At 43.2% G+C, this 21833-nt stretch overlaps 4 protein-coding genes across 4 annotated transcripts in view; 2 read left to right on the top strand and 2 right to left on the bottom strand.

Annotated features, from left to right (window-relative positions):
* Window positions 1–41: 41 nt before the first annotated feature.
* mrpl54 (mitochondrial ribosomal protein L54) lies at window positions 42–2002 on the bottom strand. Its single transcript, XM_083671266.1, has 3 exons — window positions 1803–2002; window positions 788–944; window positions 42–548 (listed from the first exon to the last, which is right to left on the bottom strand). Exons 1-3 carry the CDS (start codon window positions 1927–1929, stop codon window positions 416–418), a joined length of 417 nt encoding a protein of 138 aa, XP_083527392.1. The 5' UTR covers window positions 1930–2002; the 3' UTR covers window positions 42–415.
* A 189-nt stretch (window positions 2003–2191) lies between these two features.
* On the top strand, window positions 2192–3780 carry fam32a (family with sequence similarity 32 member A). The gene is made up of 4 exons (XM_083672270.1): window positions 2192–2297; window positions 2690–2831; window positions 3042–3095; window positions 3441–3780. The coding sequence occupies exons 1-4, from the start codon at window positions 2224–2226 to the stop codon at window positions 3507–3509; spliced, it is 339 nt and encodes a 112-aa protein (XP_083528396.1). The 5' UTR covers window positions 2192–2223; the 3' UTR covers window positions 3510–3780.
* Window positions 3781–3921: 141 nt separating this feature from the next.
* On the bottom strand, window positions 3922–7326 carry sirt3 (sirtuin 3). The gene is made up of 8 exons (XM_083672269.1): window positions 7066–7326; window positions 6812–6926; window positions 6434–6610; window positions 5918–6150; window positions 5686–5786; window positions 5349–5510; window positions 4866–5078; window positions 3922–4694 (listed from the first exon to the last, which is right to left on the bottom strand). Exons 1-8 carry the CDS (start codon window positions 7238–7240, stop codon window positions 4671–4673), a joined length of 1200 nt encoding a protein of 399 aa, XP_083528395.1. The 5' UTR covers window positions 7241–7326; the 3' UTR covers window positions 3922–4670.
* Window positions 7327–7428: 102 nt separating this feature from the next.
* Window positions 7429–21833, top strand: part of LOC310805919 (AP-1 complex subunit mu-1) — a 15548-nt gene continuing 1143 nt past the window's right edge. The window contains exons 1-12 of the mRNA XM_083671790.1: window positions 7429–7627; window positions 7859–8015; window positions 8472–8539; window positions 8815–8945; window positions 9163–9310; window positions 9540–9666; window positions 9868–10010; window positions 10239–10310; window positions 10528–10686; window positions 11085–11210; window positions 16453–16528; window positions 21451–21833. The exon at window positions 21451–21833 is cut by the window's right edge and continues 1143 nt beyond it. Of these exons, the coding sequence (XP_083527916.1) occupies window positions 7586–7627; window positions 7859–8015; window positions 8472–8539; window positions 8815–8945; window positions 9163–9310; window positions 9540–9666; window positions 9868–10010; window positions 10239–10310; window positions 10528–10686; window positions 11085–11210; window positions 16453–16528; window positions 21451–21473 (1272 nt within the window). The 5' untranslated portion in view covers window positions 7429–7585 and the 3' untranslated portion in view covers window positions 21474–21833. The remainder of the gene's footprint in view (window positions 7628–7858; window positions 8016–8471; window positions 8540–8814; window positions 8946–9162; window positions 9311–9539; window positions 9667–9867; window positions 10011–10238; window positions 10311–10527; window positions 10687–11084; window positions 11211–16452; window positions 16529–21450) is intronic.

Below are 21833 nucleotides of genomic sequence, written 5' to 3'. Positions count from 1 at the left end.
CATAATTATCAAACACACACACACCACATTCTCAATTTAATTCAAAAAAACAATATTTATTCAATATTAATAAACATAATCTGACATGAAACAAGTAGACCTCAAAAGGTATGTTAGGGGTTCTCAGACAAGGCCATCCATTTATTTCAGAATTCTCTCAACCACTGTCTTGTATCATGCCTTCTATCATCTATCATTGTATCATCAGATGACAGTTCTAACAGTTAAACTTTACTCATGACAAAGTTCAAATTTGAAGCAAGAGCCATTAGGAGCTGTGTTCATGGTGGAATTTCTGTATCATCAGAAAGATAGAGGCTGAAAGTATTGTCAGTCAGGTGGTTACAGCAATGCTGCAGTGTCTGATGTCCACAGCACATGGAGGGACTCTGTGTCTGCATCTCTGCTCTATCTCCTACAGCTTCTTCCCTTTGTGTAGTCTGTTGAAGCGCCACATGTGCTCCTTCCTCAGGACCTTCCAGTATTCACGGCTATCAGGCTCCAGCTCTTTGAGTTTCTTAGGGGTTCCCAACTCCAATTGGAACAGCCTGGGAGACAGAGGAGGCAGCAGAGATCATGTAGTTAAAAGAATTACACATCAATAACAAAGCATATAACAAGTTGATAAAACATGCTATTTGTGGACAGGAGACAGGAGGGCATTATTGACTTCTATTTGATACAGGAGCACATTAAAGTTAGACCTACATCTCAAAATGTTCCCAAACACCACAACATATTTCACATTACTTTCTCAAGGTAATAGTACTATATTCTGAGCACATACCACTCTGGGTATTCCTCACAAGGTTTCAGTACAGGGTCCTCCCCCTGCTTGAAGATGTTGACCCCAACAGCATGAGAGGTCAGCTTCACAGGGTCCTTACACACCTCTGGACCAGTCTGGACATCTTTCACCATGCCTTTGCCCTTCCCCTTGGCAACTGAGAGAGAGAGGAGAGGAGACAAGATGACACAAATGGGAACAACCAAAATACGTAAATGTGACTCTGATGCTAGAAAAATGCATATTACCAGACATCAATTGAAAGCTAATTTTACATTTTCTTCACTAAAGGGCCCCTTTAGGATAAAAGGCACAGGTCAGCCAGGTTTACTTGTTCCACCCCCTTGATTACATTATAGAGGCAATATTGAGAAGTCTTGGAAGATAGAACTGTGATTACGTGCAAGGCTGTGAAAGAGTTATTTTAACATTTGTTCACAGGAAGTTGTGACAGGAAGTCTGTCTCTAGCACTGTGGGCATTGTGACCATAAAGTAGAGCATAGATTTACACTGAAATATTTACCTCACCAGTGTTTCCAAGAATATTTTTAGTCATATTAACACATTCATCATAGCTACAATATACCTGCAGTGTATTTGAAATGTACACAATATATTGATCGGTGAAAAGTGTTGGCTACAAGTGGTTTGGTGCTTGATACCATAACCATGAGGTGAATGTTTGTAAACATTCAGCAGTGCTATTGGAGAAATTGAGGAGAGCACAGCAGTGGCTGGGTTTAAATCACAAATCCTGCCGTTAAACAGGGTGAGAGGAGCTGTAACCACCAGAGATGCTACAGGTTTGGGCTGTTGTACAGAAGCATACAGGCAAGGGCGTACACAGTTGATTGACAGCAACTGTCATTGGGCGTGTGCAGCTGATTAATTTCTTCTAAGCTTATCCAGGGGGTAACATTTTCAAGAACAGTATCTGGTAATGAAGGTGAGACTAGAACCAAAAGCTACTTCTGAATATTTATGCTTAAGCAAGGAGAGAGGACCAGCACTCACCAACCTTCTTGGCGTAACCGCACGTTGGAATTCTGTACACCAGTTTATTAATACAAAGCCCCACAGGTGTATTGGTTGCAAGGCATTTCATTCGCATTGTAGAGCAGAATAACCCGTACCCTGCCATCCTTTCTTTCGTTGGGGTTAGCTATTACAACAGGCCACCATGCGTGTGTTTGACATTCATTATCCTATTTCCGGTAACAACTTCTTCTTGACAGAAAAGATACGACTGCACTGTATCATTGATGGTACATTACTGCCGCTCTGTGGGAGGAATGCATGCAGCACCATAGGAATGAATGTTGCTACTACCCCGGCGCGGTAGGTGGCAGCAAAGAGCAACTATTCCAAGCAAAACTACATTTCTCGATCTGTCCACAATAACATCGAAAGGAAGAATTTCACGTCGCCCCCGAAAATGTCGGAGTACGCTACCGTCCAGAAAGGCTCTCTGAAATTGAAAGGACTTGGAAGCATTTCAGCGGGGAAGAAGTATGTATTTCGTGTTATTAATTCACAACTAGGCAATACATATATTCCAATGACGTTTACGGAATGTTTTATCTATCCGCTATTCCAGCTATGTGAGAAAGGATAGTCCAATTGTTTGCTCGCCACGGCAACGTGAGCACACAATCTTGCCAGCCAGACAATCTAAATCTTTTTCGTTTACTATTTTGTGTTTATGACTGTGTATGTATAGATTTGATGAAACACTTATGTGTTTGCTTTTGTATGCAGACAAAGCCTGTCTATTAAGTTAGGATGGACAGCTGTTTTGTATTTACGCCATCGCTTGTAATTCGCTTGCCATTTTGTATTGCGCAATGTATTATTGGTCTATTCCTCATCCCTTCGTATGATGTCAAATCCTTTCTGTTTAGAAAGAAGAAAAGGGAGAAGGAGAGGAAGCGTTTGGAGCAGCAGGCCGTGACAAATCAAAACGAAGAGGATGAGGCCAACCGAGGATACGTTGACAAAAGAACACCAGCACAATTAGCTTTTGACAAGATGCAAGAGAAGAGGGTAATTTTATCCTAAGTTATATGAAGAATCATCATGGACCATTTAATGATCGTAGACCACAAAGCAGTGAGAGAATGTTGGTCTTGCAATGCAAAAAACCTAATCATTTGATTTCCAGTGTCAGGGTAAATTCCAAACCTTAGTCAGATATATGTTGACCTGTTTTCTTTCTTGAAAACATATATTAATATCCTATCTTATGTCTTTCAGCAAATGGAGAGGATTTTGAACAAAGCTGAAAAAACTCACAAGCGCAGAGTTGAGGTAATATTTTGTTATTTGTCTACACTACAATGCATTTAAAAACATAAGGGAGATATGTCTAGGTCAGGTTCTAGCATGCAGCACTGATGCATGGACAGAGGTTCCTCAACTCTTGTCCAGTAGAGCTACTGGGTGTGCAAGTATTTGTTCCAGCTCTGCACTGTAATACCTGTTCTAAATATTCAGTCTGAAGTATGAAGTGGACTACAGTAGTTGAATCAGGTGTGTTCTAGCGCTGGCCTGGAACAAATACTTTCACGCAATGTAGCTCTCCAGTAACAGAGGCGGAGAACCCTGGTGTGTATAAACTCAGATTTGGAGTGTCCTGACTTTGTTTCATTACAGGATTTCAACCGTCACCTGGACACCCTGACAGAACATTATGATATCCCCAAGGTCAGCTGGACCAAATGAAGAGGATTTCTGGACTGCTTTTGTCTTAGAATGCTTAGAATTTACTTTTCTTTTGCCCATTGGGTGATATTTTAAAACATCTGTAATATCTCTTGTTGCATACTACACTGTACATTTCTGTTGCTCATTAAAGTTTCATTTTATAATGTGGTAATTTGTGTGAATACATTTTGGTTTAATATGCATCAGCAGAATTTAAATTGCTTTAAGATCACTCTTGCTGTAAAATTATGGATTTGATTAAAATGATTTACTTCTCTTTATGGTTGTATATGGTTATATGTTGGCTTATCAATTGCTGTAGAGAAGATGACACTTGATTAGAATACAAGATAGAATTGATTTCCATCGGCCCAGCTACATTTTGAAACATTTCCATTGTAAAACCAACTTGTTAACTGAATTGACCTTAAACACAGTTAAACTATATTCATTTGATTCCATTTAATTAATCAATGACCCATGTAAACTCAGAGGTGCTAAACAGTATGATTCAGCAAGTCTTATAGCTAAAAAAAATAGATAAAAAAAGCTTTTGACTTGTATCCATGCTCATCTCAAGTTTTATTAGTTCTAATGGTTGACAACAAAACCTCAGCTGTGCAATCAATAAGGTGTGAATTGTTAACCCAAAACTGCATAAGAGAGAACACAGAATAATGATTCAAGTTATTTGCATATTTCACACTAATAAATCTCAATTGACTAATTAAATACAACCTGTTACATTAATTCACAATTCCCTTCATATGGCTGCAACAGAACATGCAGCCCATTACATTGTGTCAAGATCTGAGCAACAGAAAGTTGATTTGTCACTGAATAACATCATTACTGTGAGGAGTAATGATCCTGAGTGACTTTAAAAGTGTGGATATCTGCCCCCAAATGTATGAGAGAGATGCTCAGCACAGCAGCATGGGAAATAAAACACACTGATGCTTTCCTAGGACTCTTCTTTAGACCAGACAACCATTGCTTCTGTGTTGATTGTATGCAGTATAGTCTCACAAGTCAGAAATCCAGCACGGTATTGGAGTGGTTATGGACAAACAAGACGATGGTGTGTGGATCATTCATTCTGTTGAAGTCTGTTGATCGTCCATTGAAGGCTCTGAGGCTGGATTGAGTTCTGTGAGTTGACGTAAAGTTGACACAGTCTCATTCCTCCCTCTTCTCTGTAGGCTGCAGATGGCAGTGAATGTCCACATGGTGAGATGGCTTTGTATTTCAAGGTTAGTAACTTTAACTTAACCGTAAACAAGCAGGCAACATACGTGTGTGTGTGTGTGTGTGTGTGTGTGTGTGTGTGTGTGTGTGTGTGTGTGTGCGTGCGTGCGTGCATGCATGACCAACCTTCTCAGTATTGACAGCCATGAGAGCCTCCAGCTCCTGTGTCCAGCCCAAAGCATCAGAGAGCGCTTGTACCCCACCAACCACATCCCCTTGCTGGGCTACATCATTGTGCCGTGGGGTCCCCCAGGCGAATGGCCCCACCAGGTCCCGGTTGATGAGGAGACGAGGGACTGACCCACGCACAGCCCCGGCCAGACTGGCAAAAGGCTCCACCTACAGAACCAGAGTAGAATGACAGTCATTCAAGGTCACTCAAATAGTAATGTCCTGATGGTTCTTCTGTTACAGATATATGTATAACTCATAACTCTACCATGACTTGTATCTGGGCTTTTAAAGCTGAACACACGGGCTTTTGATGAAAGTGTTGCTTTGTGCTCAGATGAAAATCGAGAACTAACAATCATGTATATCCTGGCCTGTTAACAGGGAAACCCTATCCCTACTGGGTGAAAGGTGTCTGCTCCAGGCCCCAGCCCTCACCTCTAGAGAAGTGCCCATGATGATGAGCAGGTCGGCCAGAGGGAAGTCTTGCATGTACTTAAAGAATTGCAGAGGAAGCTCTTCCCCGAAGAAGACGATGTCAGGCTTGACCACGCCCTTACAGGTGGGACACTTAGGAACCACCCCCGTCATCACATCAGGCTGATAAAGAGAAAGGAGACACACAAGAGACATACATACAATCAAAACAATACATGTGATTAGGACACTTGAGCTTACTGCCAGAGAGTTGAGCTGATTTGAAAAAAAAAAGCTGGACAGGCTTAATAACAAAATGATATACAATAATTCTGTAGCAGTGGTATGACCAACTCACACGCAGCTCTTCTCCCTTGTATTCGCTCCGACACACAGTACAAGTAGCAGTAGCAAATGTGCCATGTGCCTCCACCAGCATCCCAGGAGGAATCCCTGCCACTAGACACACACACACACACACACACACACACACACACACACACACACACACACACACACACACAATTTCCTGTGTAAAATATGAAATTGTACAGATTTCTTCTTATAAGACTAATTGAGATCAAACTTACATCTTTCCAACCCATCAATATTCTGTGTGTACATCCTGAGAAGCTGACCCTTGTCATGGAGGAGTCGTACAAAGTAGTGTGTCAAGTTGGGCTGGTAGTTCCCAGGGTAAAGTTCTTTAGCAAGGGCAAAGAAGGGCTTGGGGTTGTGGTGAAAGAAGTTGATCTCAAATATGGCTTCTGCATATGGCAGGTCGTACTGTTGGAGGTTGTCATAAAGGCCACTGCCAGGGGACCTGTTAAAGGAGGGAGAAAAAAAACAACCTTTTACATGAGAGGCCTAGCCACATAACGTCTCATCCAGCGGTAAGTCAGTGAGTGTGTATCTGAAAGGAATGGATAGATATAAAGCAGGATGCTGACAATTCCACAAAGCCTATCAGAGGGCAAGGTAGAGCTACATGCATATACCTATCCAATCACCTCAGATCTACCATTGTCTAGAGAGCTAGGCAAGGACATGGTCATAGTATGAGGAGCCAGGAGGGTGCGGAAAGCCATGTCTCCAGATCCTGTCACCTGAAGTCCGGTATGCCACTAGGGGTGCTGATCCCCGCCCCGGCCATCACCACAATCCTTTTGTACTCTCCCTCTCTGATGTTCTTGGCGATGTCCTCCAGGGTCTGCTGCTTGGAGCTCCCCCCACCACCCCTGGAGAATAGCCCTCGAGTCCCATCCCACTGGAAGCAGTGTCGCCTGTAGGGAAACACAACCCTATTCAAGTTCCTCAAATCGGTTTTCTCCTGTTTTCAAAGTTCAAAGAAAGCTGACTGGATGGATTTGGTGGGGTGTTGACAAATTATGGGCCAGAATGCTATTATGCCATGAAACATGATTACAGCTAGGAACACCACTGAAAGATAATATTGTGAGGTTTGAATGGGATTGTATGCTTACCTCCAATGGGCAGGTAGTGGTTGTTTAGCAACTCTGAATCTCTCTGTGCTTTCCTGAGCTGAACACACACCCTTATGCCTTTGATCAGAAAAGCATAATGCTCTTAGCTGTTGGTCTAGAAGGTAAATCACTGATTAAACTATTGAGCAACAACAATACTCTCTAAATAAGTGTAAACACTGATCTCATTCAATAGACTTTTATTCTCACATCCAGGTCAATACTTGTTTAGTTAGTTGTAGCTTCTCACTTGCCTTTTACAGGGCTAAGTCCAATTCTCTTCGATCTCATGTTGTGATAGAAGCACAACCCCAACCTCCATCTAACCATTGGGGAGGTCATGAAATAAGTCATAGCTGCAATAAATGCACAAATATATTTGGTTTCTGAAGTCACATGTTCATTTTGCAAGCTGGACGGTGAACTCATATATTCGACCAAGAAAGAATTAACATCATAACTGGCATAAGCTTAAAATGTCGAAATTCTAAATAGTCTATTTGCCAATGTTAAGAGACTTGGAATAGGAGGCGTAACGCTGAATACGCTGTGTGTCAGAGGCTGTGACAGCTTCCCGGAAAAGGACGATTTGTCACCTTCCGGGTTGTGACGTGGGCAAGAAACCGGTCCGGCTCGATGGTAGCAAGCAGCACCGAGCCCTTCTAGGTGGATGCTACCGTACCGCCGAATACTTTTATTTTTAGATATCTAGATATTATAAATTACTGCACGCGTATCGCCTCATACAAGGGTTACAACGAGCCAGAAGTCACCATGTCAGCAAGTGCGGTGTATGTGTTAGACCTCAAAGGCAAGGTAAGGCCAATGGGGCAGGGCAAATTCATACCAGACACAGTTTCTCATAATAAAGACATAGAACATGTCATAAGTACACATCATGGTGCATAATATTTATAACATGACATCAAACATCATCATGCTTGTCCTAATAAATGATGTTGACACAGCTCTGAAATGAACTCCCACCCACACCAGCTGGACTGGTGTGATGCACAGAGAGAGAAGCTCATGTCTTATCTTCTCCAGGTCCTGGTCTGTCGCAATTACAGAGGAGATGTGGACATGTCAGAGATTGAGCACTTTATGCCCATCCTGATGGACAAAGAGGAGGAGGGCAACTTGTCCCCTATACTGGCCCATGGAGGGGTCCGCTTCATGTGGATCAAACACAACAACCTGTACCGTATCCTTACTGTCCGGGGCTCAACCTCTTATAAATGTGGTTATAGTCAATGGTCTATAGAAGAGCCCCTATGCACAAATGGGAAAAATGCATTTTTCAGGTTGCATTGTGTAAAAAGAGTGTTTGGTTGGTTTGATGCATAGGTCATGGTATGTTTTCCATGTTAGTAGGCCATGTTAACAAGTCTATTTCATGCAAATACTGTTTACGCTAAGTTTCAGAAACCTTCACAAACCATGGTAATGTTACTGATAATTTTAGGAATCTATGGAAACTTTTTAAAAACAATTTATGGAAATAGTTTTTTTGCTCTCTGAAAATGTAAAATGTATATGCACTCACCTGTGTCTGTAAATGACAGGAGACTGTTGGCTGTATAGTAGGGAATAGAATCTTATGTTATGTTATTCTCCTCAGACCAACATTAACCATTCACCTTAACCCATGTTCTGTCAGTTGTAGCAACGTCAAAGAAAAACGCTTGTGTCTCCTTGGTTTTCTCCTTCCTCTACAAAATAATCCAGGTGTGTTTTGAGTTATTAAAATGAAGGGGTAATAACACTCTAGTAACAACAACATTGTATTATTAACATGTTGTTATTTCTTAATTTTATGTAATTTTCTTAATGTTTTGTTATTGCACAAGTGGAGCAACTTTACAATCTTGTTACTACAGTAATTACAGTGTTATAACACAGGTATAAAAACATTTTAATGTCTTAGTGTTACTGATACAGGTTTATAAGGAAATGAGTGGGCCTGCTTTGCTCAAAGTGATTCATTGATATTGTCTTTACAGGTTTTCTCAGAGTATTTTAAGGAATTAGAAGAGGAGAGTATCAGAGATAACTTTGTTATAATTTATGAGTTGATGGATGAGCTGATGGACTTTGGCTACCCTCAGACTACTGACAGCAAGATCCTTCAAGAGTAAGAATCCAGTCTCTCATCCATCTGTTAAACGTTTCTTGATTGGCTGTAGATAGCTGCCTCATATAAAACCAATTCAAATCCTCAATAAGACCAATTGTGTCTTTAATTGTGCCCAAACACACATTGTGACTGCAGATACTAGACTGTTCCTTTAGTTATTGTCTTCTCTTCCACCCTGCCTCTTTTTGTTCCCCATGTCACTGTTGGTCCCCAGGTACATCACTCAAGAGGGGCACAAGCTGGACACGGGCGCCCCACGTCCCCCTGCCACCGTCACCAATGCTGTGTCCTGGAGGTCAGAGGGCATCAAGTACAGGAAGAACGAAGTCTTCCTGGACGTTATCGAGTCTGTTAATCTCCTGGTGAGGTGCAAAGTTCTCCAGTGGTCCCACTCCCTTATTGTATGTGTGTCATACTGTTTTGGATGATTAAGTCTTAATCCAAGGTCCAAGATGGTGCCTATCCATGTAGCATAACACAGTGTTATTCTTGTCAATGAGCACCATTGGCCCTTAAACAAACACATTGGGGTGAGTCTCAACTCACCAGTCCACTCTTCTAAGATGGCCTCCCTCCTTCTCCTCTATGCAGGTCAGTGCCAATGGTAACGTTCTGCGTAGTGAGATCGTTGGCTCCATAAAGATGCGTGTCTTCCTGTCTGGTATGCCTGAGCTGCGTCTGGGGCTCAACGACAAGGTTCTGTTTGAGAACACCGGACGTGAGTTCCTCTTCACTCTGTGTCATTCTCTGTATCTCGATACTTTATTTCTCCCTTCAAGTATACATCTCATGCCCCCTTCTCTCTCTCTCTCTCTCTCTCTCTCTCTCTCTCTCTGTCTGTCTGTCTGTATGTCTGTCTGTCTCTCTCTCTCCCCCGCTCCCCCCCCCCTCTCCCTTCCCTCTCTCTCTCTCTTCCCAGGAGGGAAGAGTAAGTCAGTGGAGCTGGAGGATGTGAAGTTCCACCAGTGTGTCCGTCTCTCGCGGTTTGAGAATGACCGAACCATCTCCTTCATACCGCCTGATGGAGAGTTTGAGCTCATGTCCTACCGCCTCAACACACACGTACGTATGAGACACTTGACATGGTTTGACTATACCAGTGTAGTATTAATAGTACTGCAATAAGACAGTAGTATTAATAGTACTGCAATAAGAACATTTCCCTTATTAGTCTTCTCCCTTGGTTCTGAAGGTGACCTTACATGAATTAAAAGTAATAATATCAAGGATAATATACTATACAGTTGTGGAGCTCTATGTCTAAAAGCCTCTGGTATGTATTGTCCCAAGGTGAAGCCCCTGATCTGGATAGAGTCAGTGATAGAGAAACACTCCCACAGCAGGATTGAGTACATGATCAAGGTAAACACTAGCTCTGATTCTCTACATTAGCTGCCTGGCATTACTATCTATCAATCAATCAGAAACGCAAAGCCACATACAGTACAGTAATGGTCTGGTGTCGTCTCATGTATTTGTCGTTCTCTGTCCACTAAAATAGTATAAACACAACAATGTGTGGCCAACACAGCATATACTGTATCTCCCCCCTCCCCCCTCATCCCTCTCCCTCCATCAGGCTAAGAGTCAGTTCAAGAGGAGGTCCACAGCCAACAACGTAGAGATCCACATCCCCGTGCCGACAGATGCAGATTCTCCCAAGTTCAAGACCACGGTGGGCAGTGTGAAGTGGATCCCTGAGAGCAGCAAGGTCATCTGGTCAATCAAGTCATTCCCTGTGAGTAGAACACAGCATACACAGTAGAGTAGAAGACACAACATGCACAGTAGAACAGAACAGAGTAGAGTAGAACACACACACAGTACTGCTGTAATGTCTTCTATGTGCCTCCAGTCAGATAGTTGGCAACAACACATTCTTGCACACTGAATATGTTAATGTTTGTTAATATAACCCAAACATATTCATCTGAAGCTCTCTTAGCAAAATGTTACAGTTGTTTGTGTTGTCAAACATTTTGTCAAACAATGTCGACATCCTAACCACAGAAACAGATATTATAATGACAGTTCTTAGGCCTCTTTTTAACAAATGGTTATAGCTAGCCAGGATGAATAGGCAGGTAAACAGGAGAAGCATCCATGAATCCTCTTCTCTGTGTTGTTTTGTCCCAGGGGGGTAAGGAGTATCTGATGAGGGCCCATTTTGGCCTGCCCAGTGTGGATGCGGAGGATAAGGAGGGGAAGCCCCCCATCAGTGTCAAGTTTGAGATCCCCTACTTCACCACCTCTGGGATCCAGGTGAGCCTCAATCTTGCAGTATCCATTTAAACCTACAGGGGTCTCTCTCATACCATTGTTACACTGTAAGAGTGACTCTCACTAACACAGGGTGGCGCTGTTGTAACACTATGGTCAGTAATGGTATCAAGGTGCCTGAGTTGGGAACCGAAGTGTGCCTGCTTGAGGTTGAGACTGCTGTTTATGGCTGCAGATAATTCAATTGGTCTGTAACACTAGAAGGCTGAAGGCTGACAGCCTGCGCTATGGAGAGAAAGGGCAGAACATGTGCAGATGAAATAACTCAGGACAGGTTCCAGATACCCAGCAATATGCATCTGTCAAACTAATTGCCTTAGTGCTCTTATTTCTTCAAAAGGTGTTATTTTATTGAGGTAATGTTTTGATCATTATTCATCATTATGATGAGGATCTGATGGTCTAAACTTTGTCTACATAAAAGAGGGGGATTTGCATTGTGGGTCGGCTTCACTCTCCCCTCAGTCCCCCTTGTGTTGTGGGTCCCCTGGGACTGTCCAATCAGCTCTCAGATCTGCCACTAGGGAAACGACATCATGGCAGAGAGAATCAAAGGAAAGCCCTTTCATTGGCTCAGAGGGGCTCCCTTCGCCTTGTCCCTTTGTTTCTTAATTTCCTGGTGATAAATGAACACAGAAGACTTGCGTCTTTATCAAAAACGCACGCCCTCTCATGTCAGCAGTAAAACAAACTGTTTTTGAGTCTCCACACAGGAATGGCTCCCTAGGAATACAAAGCCATGATTACGAAATGTTACACCATTCTGGAGAACTAGGATTTTAAGTCTGCCGAGGGACCTCTCAGCTTAACGGGCCTAAAACACAATGTAGATTACTGGATGCACAGTTTCATGATAGATTATCACAGTTGAGTTACGAGTCTATAAAGCGGGAGAAAGAGAGAAACATGAGGCTGTCATCCGTACTCCCATTGTGTCAGACTGTAAATGAGTGTGTCATGGTACTTCTCACAGGGGTGATATCAGTTCACAGGTGTGTCACCTCACCTTAAATACCAGAAGTACATATGTGCAGGGATGACTTTCCTTACGTTTGTATGAACACTCCACCTCCACCTTGTTCTCTCAGTGTTTCCTTATTTCAGTCGTTCCTCTGTAGATATGCTAGATGAAGTCATAGACATTCAAAACACACTCTTTTTTTCAGGGTAGTTGTTAATCCATTTTTTCTTTGTCTTTATAACAGACATAAAACAACAGTGCGTCTCTATACACAAATGTACAGACAAACGTGCGCTTCTGAATGAGAGCCTTTCTATGTCTTTGATGCCATTTTCACATTACCCTGCTCTACCGTAGCCTCATTATTCATCCAATAATAAGCATCCCGCTGAGATATGCGCAACAGTTGATTGCCTAAGACTTCTCTTGAATTCCTCTGAAAATCAGGAAGTTCGGCCAGTAATGTGAAAATAATTAGGACAGTAAGGTATTTTCCACTGTAATACAGTGACTGGTGGAGGCTGATGTTGCCTTGCTGTCGTAGTCTTCTACCAGTGAACGTCCTCAGGAGGCGAGGTTTCCTCATCACTTGAAGATGCATCCACAGTTCAGCCACACTTACTTACTTAGCCAACCTCCGTAGTAAGGGCACCTTGAACAGGGAAAGAGTGAGTCGGTCGCAAACCCGACCGCAGCTCCTCAGAATAACCCAGTCAGGCAGAGATCAATGGAGACGTCATGAGAGGGATGCTACCATTAGCTGCTGGAAGCTACTATTTAGGGGGGGTTTGATGAGGAGCTATTTTGTGGCCTTGGCTGACCCCAAGGCCGCTTCGCTGGTGTTCCAGGTCCTCTTAAACTGTGCAGAGCCCCTGTGGTCACCCCAGCAGAGCCCACCACACTGCACTGCACACCACCGCACCACGCTCTATCACACGCCACCAAGGATCTCTGGTAGCACAGAGGGAACAGTTAGGCAGCCTGTACTTATTACAGGGAGCACGCCATTTAGTAATGTGTGTGTGTGTGTGTGTGTGTGTGTGTGTGTGTGTGTGTGTGTGTGTGTGTGTGTGGTTATTTGCTGTTGTATACATGTGCCTGCATGAGCACTCACTCTCTACACGCTCCCCTTGTCTCTCACACACGACATGGTACAGTTCCTTTTTTTTTCTTAAAAAAAAAAAGGTAACCACATCATCATCTTCTTAATTAGACAGGGTCGTATATCAGAGCATATCAAAGTGTTGTTTCACCCACCACCCCACAGCCAGGCGCATGGGGAAGGGGCAGATGTGCATTAAGCCCCCCAGCCATATCCCCTTCTGAGGTAGAAAAGGGAAGTTTACCACCAGGCGGTTTGGGTTCGCCTGGGTTTTTATAGCCTGATGATGGCAGGGGTGAGGTGGGGGGTGGTGGGTGGGGGGTAGAAGCCACATCAGGGCTCATCTCCCTCCTCCAGGGGATAATTACAGCCAGCCCCCCCTCCTGTAGAGTGGCGTGGCCTATCTTCCCCCTCTCCTGTAGACAGAGTGGCGTGCCCCACCAAACCCCCATAAGAGATGTTCTTGTCAACCGCCAGAACAGAATGCATGGCTAACTTAATGTAATCATGTTCTACTACATTTATAGTGTACTGAACATTGCACAGTACATAGGCTAGGCTATGTATCAAAAATACTGTCTATACTATGTTGCAAACTCAATGCTATTGCTCAACATGAATGTTTTTGTAAACCAGTGATCGTTTTGATCTTGATTAGATAAATAAGAATGTCTTCCTGCTGTAAACAGAAATTATCTGCCACCTATCAGCAGCTGCTAACTGTCACATCCTTTTATCAAAGGACAACTTCAGAAACTAGTCATTTATTGGATTGAGTTTGACAGATGTATTGTCTATTATCGCCATGGAATTAGATACAACTCTTGGCTCATGCTGACCAAATCAAAAAGCTGTTGAAATGTCTGAAGAGACCAAAAGACAGATTGAAGACCAGTGTTTCTTTGCACTCATTTGTTCTAAAGCCAAAGATTCCCAAGGACAACCACCAATGCAAATGGTGCATCGGAAAACTTTTTTTTTTTCAGATCCAATGGTGGCCTTGTTGGTTTTCCTAGAAATATGGCATATTTAACTTTGGAATGAATGGGCGCAAAATGTTTTTTTTTAGATTCATCTCCCAAAACCGTTGCCAAATCTGGTGCTCTTTTGGTTCTGGTTAAGAAGAGCCAACATCCACAGTAAGACCTAAGGACACCAGTCAGACTATGGGTTAGATATGCCAGCTTTCAATGACTAGTCTTCCCTCCAATGTGAGGAGCCTCATGCTCGGCTGTGCCTCTCTACTGTCTAGACACAGCTCGGAGGTAGCCAAGGCACTCCTTCCATGTATATATATAGATATATAGATAGATATATATAGATATATAGATATATATATACTGTAGACAGATATTTCCATAGATAAATATATCACATTGTGATTGACTGTGTGATCTGCCCAGAACACCCCTTCAGATCCTTAACTATAGTTGGAATTTAGCGTTGTGTTCGTAATAGCAGGGCGATTTACTGCCCAGTCCAAACCCTGCACTCGTCTGACACGGACATTATTGTAGGTCCCAGGACAGATTTACCTCTATGGAGTAAATGATGTGTTCGCATCCCACAAGTCTGCCTTTGCACGAGTGTGTGGGATCACAGCCCTCTCTCCCAGAGGAATGCAGCAGACAGCTCCTTCTCTCAAGCTGTTCCATATTTGATGCCTTTTATCAGACAATGCTTTGTATTCCTTTATGGCAGTTGGAGTCCTTATGCTGGCATCACTCTCACCTGTATGAGAGGAAAGTGAAGGATGTATTTTGGGTGCCCAGCCCCGGACAGGGCCGAGTGCTGTAGTGTGCCTCTGAGCCTGTGAGGGCTAGTGTCCTAATGTAGCCTGTTATTTCTTCATTACAGCCCAGTCTAGATTGATAGTACCCTTGGTGTTAAGTGTTTCACTCCCCTGCACAAAATATAATCTTCTACCATATGGTGTTGATAAAACACACAATATTTATGTGATGTGAGCTGGGCTGTGGTGCTCGGAGGCCATTTACACATTGTCAAATCTCTCCGTTGCTGTAATTCTCCTTTGGCCATTATTGCAAGTGTTTTATCTTTGGTTAGATTTAGAATTTAAGCCCCCCACCTCTCTCTGTCTCTCTCTTTGTCTCTCTCTTTGTCTCTCTCTTTGTCTCTCTCTCTCTCTCTCTCTCTCTCTCTCTCTCTCTCTCTCTCTCTCTCTCTCTCCTGTTCAAGCCTCATACTGCCTAAAGGTGCTCCTTGTTGAAATGACGTTGCGTTGCAGTGAACTAGCTGTTTTATAAGGGAGGAATAAGAAACTGATTCCACTGATAAGATTACCACAGAGATGAAGACCTGTGCAGATATCCTATTGTGTTTTATAGTCCTTGGAGTAATTAATGACATTTTAATGACATTTGGAATTGGAATGGCTGGTTAGAGTGGTTAGACCTACCCCCCTTGAGCTTTCTAGCATTTCTGCTTACACTCACATTTTACTCTCTTGTGGTTTGGTGTGATTTGGTAAATCCAGTTATGTAGCATTATGCAATATGTGTGTGTGTGTGTGTGTGTGTGTGTGTGTGTGTGTGTGTGTGTGTGTGTGTGTGTGTGTGTGTGTGTGTGTGTGTGTGTGTGTGTGTGTGTGTGTGTGTGTGTGTGTGTGTGTGTGTGTGTGTGTGTGTGTGTGTGGTCTGTGCCCTCAGTAGAACGTCTATAGGTTGTAATTTCACAAGAAGGCAAAATGTTCATTTGATGAAATTTCACATAGTATTGGGAAGTGCCAGTTCCCCTATTTGTATTAATATCTTACGTTTCTAAACCACTTCTTCATACCAGTTTGTTTCTGTGCTCAATGTGAGAAAGATTCTCATCATCTGCATACATTGACTAGCTACAGTGTATGAGCTATTTCTATATGTGACATTCTGGGTGTTGCCTCAAGCTTGGCATTGTTAAAGTTATAAAGTGTATATAGAAATACAACAAGGCAGCAGCATCTGGTATAGTTAACCCACATGTTGCTGTATCTCATATTGCAGTGCACTGGTTCTCTCAAATAAGGCTTAATCACTTTCACTGAGCGAAACTGGAACATGAACCCGAGCGGAATGGCGTTGTATAATCTCTGTATTGGCTCAGTGTTACTGTAGATATGTGTTGTGACGTTTACATGTTGCCTTCTCTCTGTGTTCTAGGTGCGTTACCTGAAGATTATTGAGAAGAGTGGCTACCAGGCTCTGCCATGGGTTCGTTACATCACACAGAACGGAGGTAAGGATGGACACCCTTGCTGCTGTAACTCTCCACAGTGCAACATGTCTCACACCGTCTCTCCAGATGTCCCAAAAGATTAAACAACGCTGATGTCTACCAAACACCTGACAGAACGTATGTGCTTAAGCCAGCTATTATGACTAACTGTCAATGTCTCATAACACGCAGAGACAACCATAGCTAGTCATAAGACTTGGCTGAAGCACATTCAGCAGAGAGCTAGGTCCATTCTATGGCCAGGCCTGGCGAGCTCTCTAGGCCCTCCTGATCAGGTTATCAGTGCAGATGGCTGAGGCAGGGCTCCTCCCCCTCCTGTCTCTCGTCTCTGATTGGCAGGAAGGAAGGAAGCAGCCAGGCAATAACGTTGTTCTTGGCAGCGGATGGCGAGCTGTCTCACAGCCCAACAAATGGCCCTTGGCTGGGGCTGAGTTATACACACCGGCCCTCACGGAGTAGACCCAGCCAACATATTAATGACTTACCCTATCAGCCATAGGAAGACATCAGTCTCTGCAGACAGCTTCTTGACTGCATGTTTGTTTTGTTTTCGGCGTAAATCGAGGGGCTGTATCGTCGGTCCAGACTGTCTTTGTGTCTGCTCTATGAAGGGTCAGGCTGCAGGTCCAGGGGTCTTTGTTGTTGTCTATGCTCAGGCTTGACGTTGTGTGGAGCCCTAATAGCTCAAGTCCACCCTGGCTTGACAGAACAGTTGTAAACTAGCTGTAGTGCTATACTGTAGCTCAAATATAGACAACTACTGTAACAGCATATTTTCTGTCTGTCTGACTCGCTGATCCGCATTAAATTGCTGTCAACGTTTTTCATTTCAATTAACAGAGATTAAACTGACAGGAGACAATATTTCTAATGATACATTAGCAGCAGAAAGTGCCATTAAATCTGACAGTATGAATCCCAGTATGAATATGACAGCTGTGTTTGGCTGCAGTGTTTATGGATAGATGAGTTTCACTGCTATTGTCTGTAACGGGAAGATAAGCCCACATGCTGAAGCAGTTAAGAATGATGCTGCAACTCTGACATTGATACTATCTTTTGCAAGAGTGAAAAAAACCCACAGGAGGGGGAAAAGGCTAGAGCTCCTCAGGGAATGAGACAGAGAACCTGTTAGCGCAGCGCAAAGTGTGTGTGTGTGTGTGTGTGTGTGTGTGTGTGTGTGTGTGTGTGTGTGTGTGTGTGTGTGTGTGTGTGTGTGTGTGTGTGTGTGTGTGTGTGTGTGTGTGTGTGTGTGTGTGTGTGTTGGGAGGGCTGGCCGGAGGCCTCTGACTGCCAGCAAATGTGACCTCCTCTAGTTTGGGGTTAGCAGATGACGAATGTACGCAGGCCCAAAGGGAGCCCACGTGCACGCCCTCGCTCTTAAATGTTTATGTTACCTTTTGTCTTGGGGTTATTGCCAGTACATTCAGCCCAGGAATGATTTAGGAATGCACATGTGAGTAGGAGAATTCTGGACTGAAGAAACTGAAAGCATTATTTTTCAGTGCTCTCTCTCTCTCTCTCTCTCTCTCTCCCTCTCTCTCTCTTTCTCTCTCTCTCTCTCTCTCTCTCTCTCTCTCTCTCTCTCTCTCTCTCTCTCTCTAAATGTGTTCTGATAAGATCTATTAAAAAACAAGCATGAGCGAGTCTGTTGAATTACTTATGTCTTGAATATAGATTTCATACTGAGAGGGTTAGGCCTTAACAATGGGTGGATCGTTGGATACAGTACAGCAGTCGCACATATAGACGTAATCTTGAATGTCCTTAGAAATTATTTAAAATGTGGTCATTATAAGAGAAAGACGCCAGCACACTGTAGGACTCTATCTCAGACTCATCAAAAGTGAAGATTTAGAGACTATTTTGTCCAAATTATAAACTCAAGGACTGATTTTTCAACCTGTTGGAATAATTAAACCTTCTCTTTTGGGGACACAATTCAGCAGTGTGTTTGCATCTTTGTCTACCCGATAACACACAACTGCCTCTTGTGGGATAGATATTAATATTTTTTTAATTGAATCTATATCCATCTTGACATATTTCAGGAGCAATATTATATCATACTTGGAAGAATACGCATACTACATCTCTTATGTATTACTGATGCATGCTAGTGTATTTCAGGTGTAATATTACATACAGTAAGGTCTAGTAATAATCCAATTAATAAATTTTTTTTTGTTTTTAAAGGTATTCCTAATCCTAATAGGAGATCAGAGTTTATTATGTCTCACCAGACAGGTTATTAAAATGGCCAGGTTATATAATCTGTCAAAATAATCCTAGATCACAGGAGATGGTAACGAGGGTAATTACTGTACAAACAAGAGTAAATTAGCTGTGAAGAGAAAAACACCTCTCCACCCAGCGATGTGCCAAGTTTCACTTCCACGTTCACCCCACGGCCCCAACTGAATACCAGCTACCAACCAACCACCTGATCTCACTGGTTGCATCATCAAGATGAGGCCTGGGGTTGAGTGGCCACACTGGGCGCCACTTTCCAGACTGATGCCTTGCCAGTGTCCACCACAGTCTGCCACTGCACCACCATTTTCAGTATTTGTTTTCCCTCTGTAATTTTGGAATGATCAAAAGAGACATTACAACTTTAACCAACAGGCGACTTTATTCACCCCCGGCAATAAATGAGTTAAATACCACGTTTCACATCACCTTAAAAAAAGAATTGTGGCCGATTATTTGCCTGACAGCCTGGTGGTTACCTCTCTCTGAGTGAAATGCCCTATCAGATTGTCAGAGTGGCCATAGGGCCTTGATGTGGCCGTAGGTCATGATTGGCTGATTGTTGTGTTGGCGGTAGGGGAGGCTCTGAGGTCATATGACAGACGGTGAGGAGAGGTGGAAAGTGTTGGGTGGTGTAACATGGTGATGCCACCCCAAGGACCTGTGGTTTAACGCTGCACTGGCAGGAATTTGATGTGACCCAGGGAGAGGGAGCAGCACGTTGTGTGTGTGTGTGTGTGTTTGTGTGTTTGTGTGTCTGTGGCTGTCTGGCTGTCTGTCTGTCTGTGCCAAGACCAGGATCCTGAGTCAGCAGAGCCTGGCAACGGCATTGTCACTGCATAGAGCCACGTGTGTGTGTGTGTGTTTGCCTGCGTTCCTATGTGTGCGTCTGTTTAGGGGGAGAGGGGCGTAGGGCCAAATTAGAGACCTCCCATGATCGTGCAGTAAAGGCCTTTAAACACTGCCTATCAATTACCACAGCTAAAGTAGTCCTGAAGACTTAGGCTGTCTTCCTCTCCCCCTTTAATGTTCTGCTTGCTCCAAAGCCGTATAGGAAACCAACATGTGTTTGATGGTGTAGAGGACAGTCATTTTCTAGGAGGGAATCAGCCACCAGACCCATTGTCTAGCCCATGGCCTGTACACGCTACAATTAAAAATAGCTACCCTGCCTCGTGTCATTTAGACTGATGTGTAGACTGGATGAAAGACTTGCATGAAAAGTCGTTCAGTCTTAAAGAAAGGGTTTTGTGTTACATAATAGTATAATGTGCATTTGTTAGGTTGGAGTGTAAAACAAGTTTGTGAGCAGGGCCATAAATGTTTAGGCTAGTTGTGTTCGTACCAAAAAAAATATGTAACCTCCATTCCTGCATTCAGGCAACAAACAGCGAGTCTCAGAAGTAAATATGTTATGGAGATCAGCGTATGTGGCAAGAACGTCTTTGTGTTGGACGCCTCATAACTACTGAATTTGGCAAATAATTTCCCAAACCACAGTCGCATGTTAAATTAATGACAAATATGTTAGTGCGTTATGTTTTCAACCCACGTAACAATACTCTATTAGTATTGTTCCCAGTGCCCCAGGTTTCCCCTAGCAACCACAGAAACAAAGCTCCACCATAGGCTTTGCACTTAATTGCTCCTAAAGCAGATATGATTTGAAGGCAAATGAAAACCAGATACTTTGGGCTTAGGGGTCGAGCGGTTTCATCACTCTTTGTCTAACGTTCCACACACCACACTGTTTCCATAACAAACGGCTGTTTTTTTATTGTTATCATTATAGAAATCGAGGCTGTGTTCTTTAGGCTAAGAGTGCGATTTTGGAGAGGTTTCCACTAACAGACGGTACTGATCTCCTTAAATCCGGCCCATGCTGCGTGCTTGCCCTCATCGTGACGTGTAGGACACACACACAGACGCACTTACTCACACACACGCACGCGCACACACACACACACACACACACACAGACGAACACACACACAAGTACACAACCCTGTGTGAGTGTGTGAGGGAGTGTACGGATGTCATGCTCACCTCTACTCCAAACTCAGATTCCTGAAGAGATAAGCAGTCAGATCTTGGCCTGAGTAGAGAACCCAAACTCAACACAGCTGCGTGGCTTCCCATTGTAAATGTATGTGCATTTAAGATGTTTATTTACGACCGATACTGCCAAGCATAGCACCAGAGGAACTTAAGTCCACATTCTGAATACAAACACACAATCTTTGGTTTGAGGGAACCAAAATAAGGACACTTATCCTTGAGCTGGTTCTGGTGTTTTTGAACAAGAGCTCTCTCTCTCTCTAAGTTATTGTTTTTCTTCTGTTAGTTTTACAATGGGCGGAACCCTGTCCCTCGAGACACATCAGGTTTTCTTGTGTTTGGCCTCGGGACTGATAAAACTCATTAATTTTTACGAATTATTTACCATTGTGTGTTTGAGGTTAAGATGGAAGGGAAGGGGAGTGGCCTCTCTCCGTAAGCCTTTGCTACTCCTCAAACCCAAACCTACAGTACGTTGTCGTCTGTAGACCCTAGTAAATATGACTCAATCGATCTTGTGATTGGTTGTATTGAAGCTTTTTCAATTTTTCTTCTCCCTGTTTTTCTCTCTCTGTTCATTCACTAAATCCTCATTTCCCCTGGTTTCCCAGACTACCAGCTCAGAACCCAATAGAAGCAGACGTGCAGCAGAGGAAGAACGGACCAGATGTGGTCATGATGGACCGGAAGCACACACGGCTGTGGTCAGATTGGACTCGATGCGGTCATGGATGTACAATTACAGTCAATTCCTGTGTCATGGACCTCTGTGGTCAATTTTCTTTGTTTTTGTTTTCATTTTTTAAGCTTGAAGTTTGGTTACAGATTTTGGTACCATAAGACCGCAATGATAAACGAACTCAGAACTTCAACAGAAAATGTAGAATTTAGTTTTTTGTTTGTTTACAGTACTCCTCCAAAAGCAGTGAGATGTAATATGATATTTCGATTGTTAGTCAAAAGTAGGTCAGTTGCCAATAATTAATGCATTTAT

This window comes from Argentina silus (genome assembly GCF_951799395.1).
Source record: "Argentina silus genome assembly, chromosome: 6".
Taxonomy (NCBI): Eukaryota; Metazoa; Chordata; class Actinopteri; order Argentiniformes; family Argentinidae; genus Argentina; species Argentina silus.
The sequence above is the reverse complement of the archived record's forward strand: the minus strand, read 5'-3'. Positions and strand labels throughout refer to the sequence as shown.

Coding starts and splice junctions, on each gene's coding strand:
- fam32a (XM_083672270.1), top strand. CDS start 2,224: ATGTCGGAGTACGCTACCGTCCAGAAAGGCTCTCTGAAATTGAAAGGA. Junction 2,832..3,041: donor ACAAGATGCAAGAGAAGAGG/GTAATTTTATCC, acceptor TATGTCTTTCAG/CAAATGGAGAGGATTTTGAA. Junction 3,096..3,440: donor CTCACAAGCGCAGAGTTGAG/GTAATATTTTGT, acceptor GTTTCATTACAG/GATTTCAACCGTCACCTGGA.
- mrpl54 (XM_083671266.1), bottom strand. CDS start 1,929: ATGGCAGGGTACGGGTTATTCTGCTCTACAATGCGAATGAAATGCCTT. Junction 945..1,802: donor CGGTTACGCCAAGAAGGTTG/GTGAGTGCTGGT, acceptor TCTCTCTCTCAG/TTGCCAAGGGGAAGGGCAAA. Junction 549..787: donor TGTGAGGAATACCCAGAGTG/GTATGTGCTCAG, acceptor TCTGTCTCCCAG/GCTGTTCCAATTGGAGTTGG.
- sirt3 (XM_083672269.1), bottom strand. CDS start 7,240: ATGAGTTCACCGTCCAGCTTGCAAAATGAACATGTGACTTCAGAAACC. Junction 6,151..6,433: donor AGTGGCATACCGGACTTCAG/GTGACAGGATCT, acceptor CTCCTTTAACAG/GTCCCCTGGCAGTGGCCTTT. Junction 4,695..4,865: donor TGGCTGTCAATACTGAGAAG/GTTGGTCATGCA, acceptor TGCCATCTGCAG/CCTACAGAGAAGAGGGAGGA.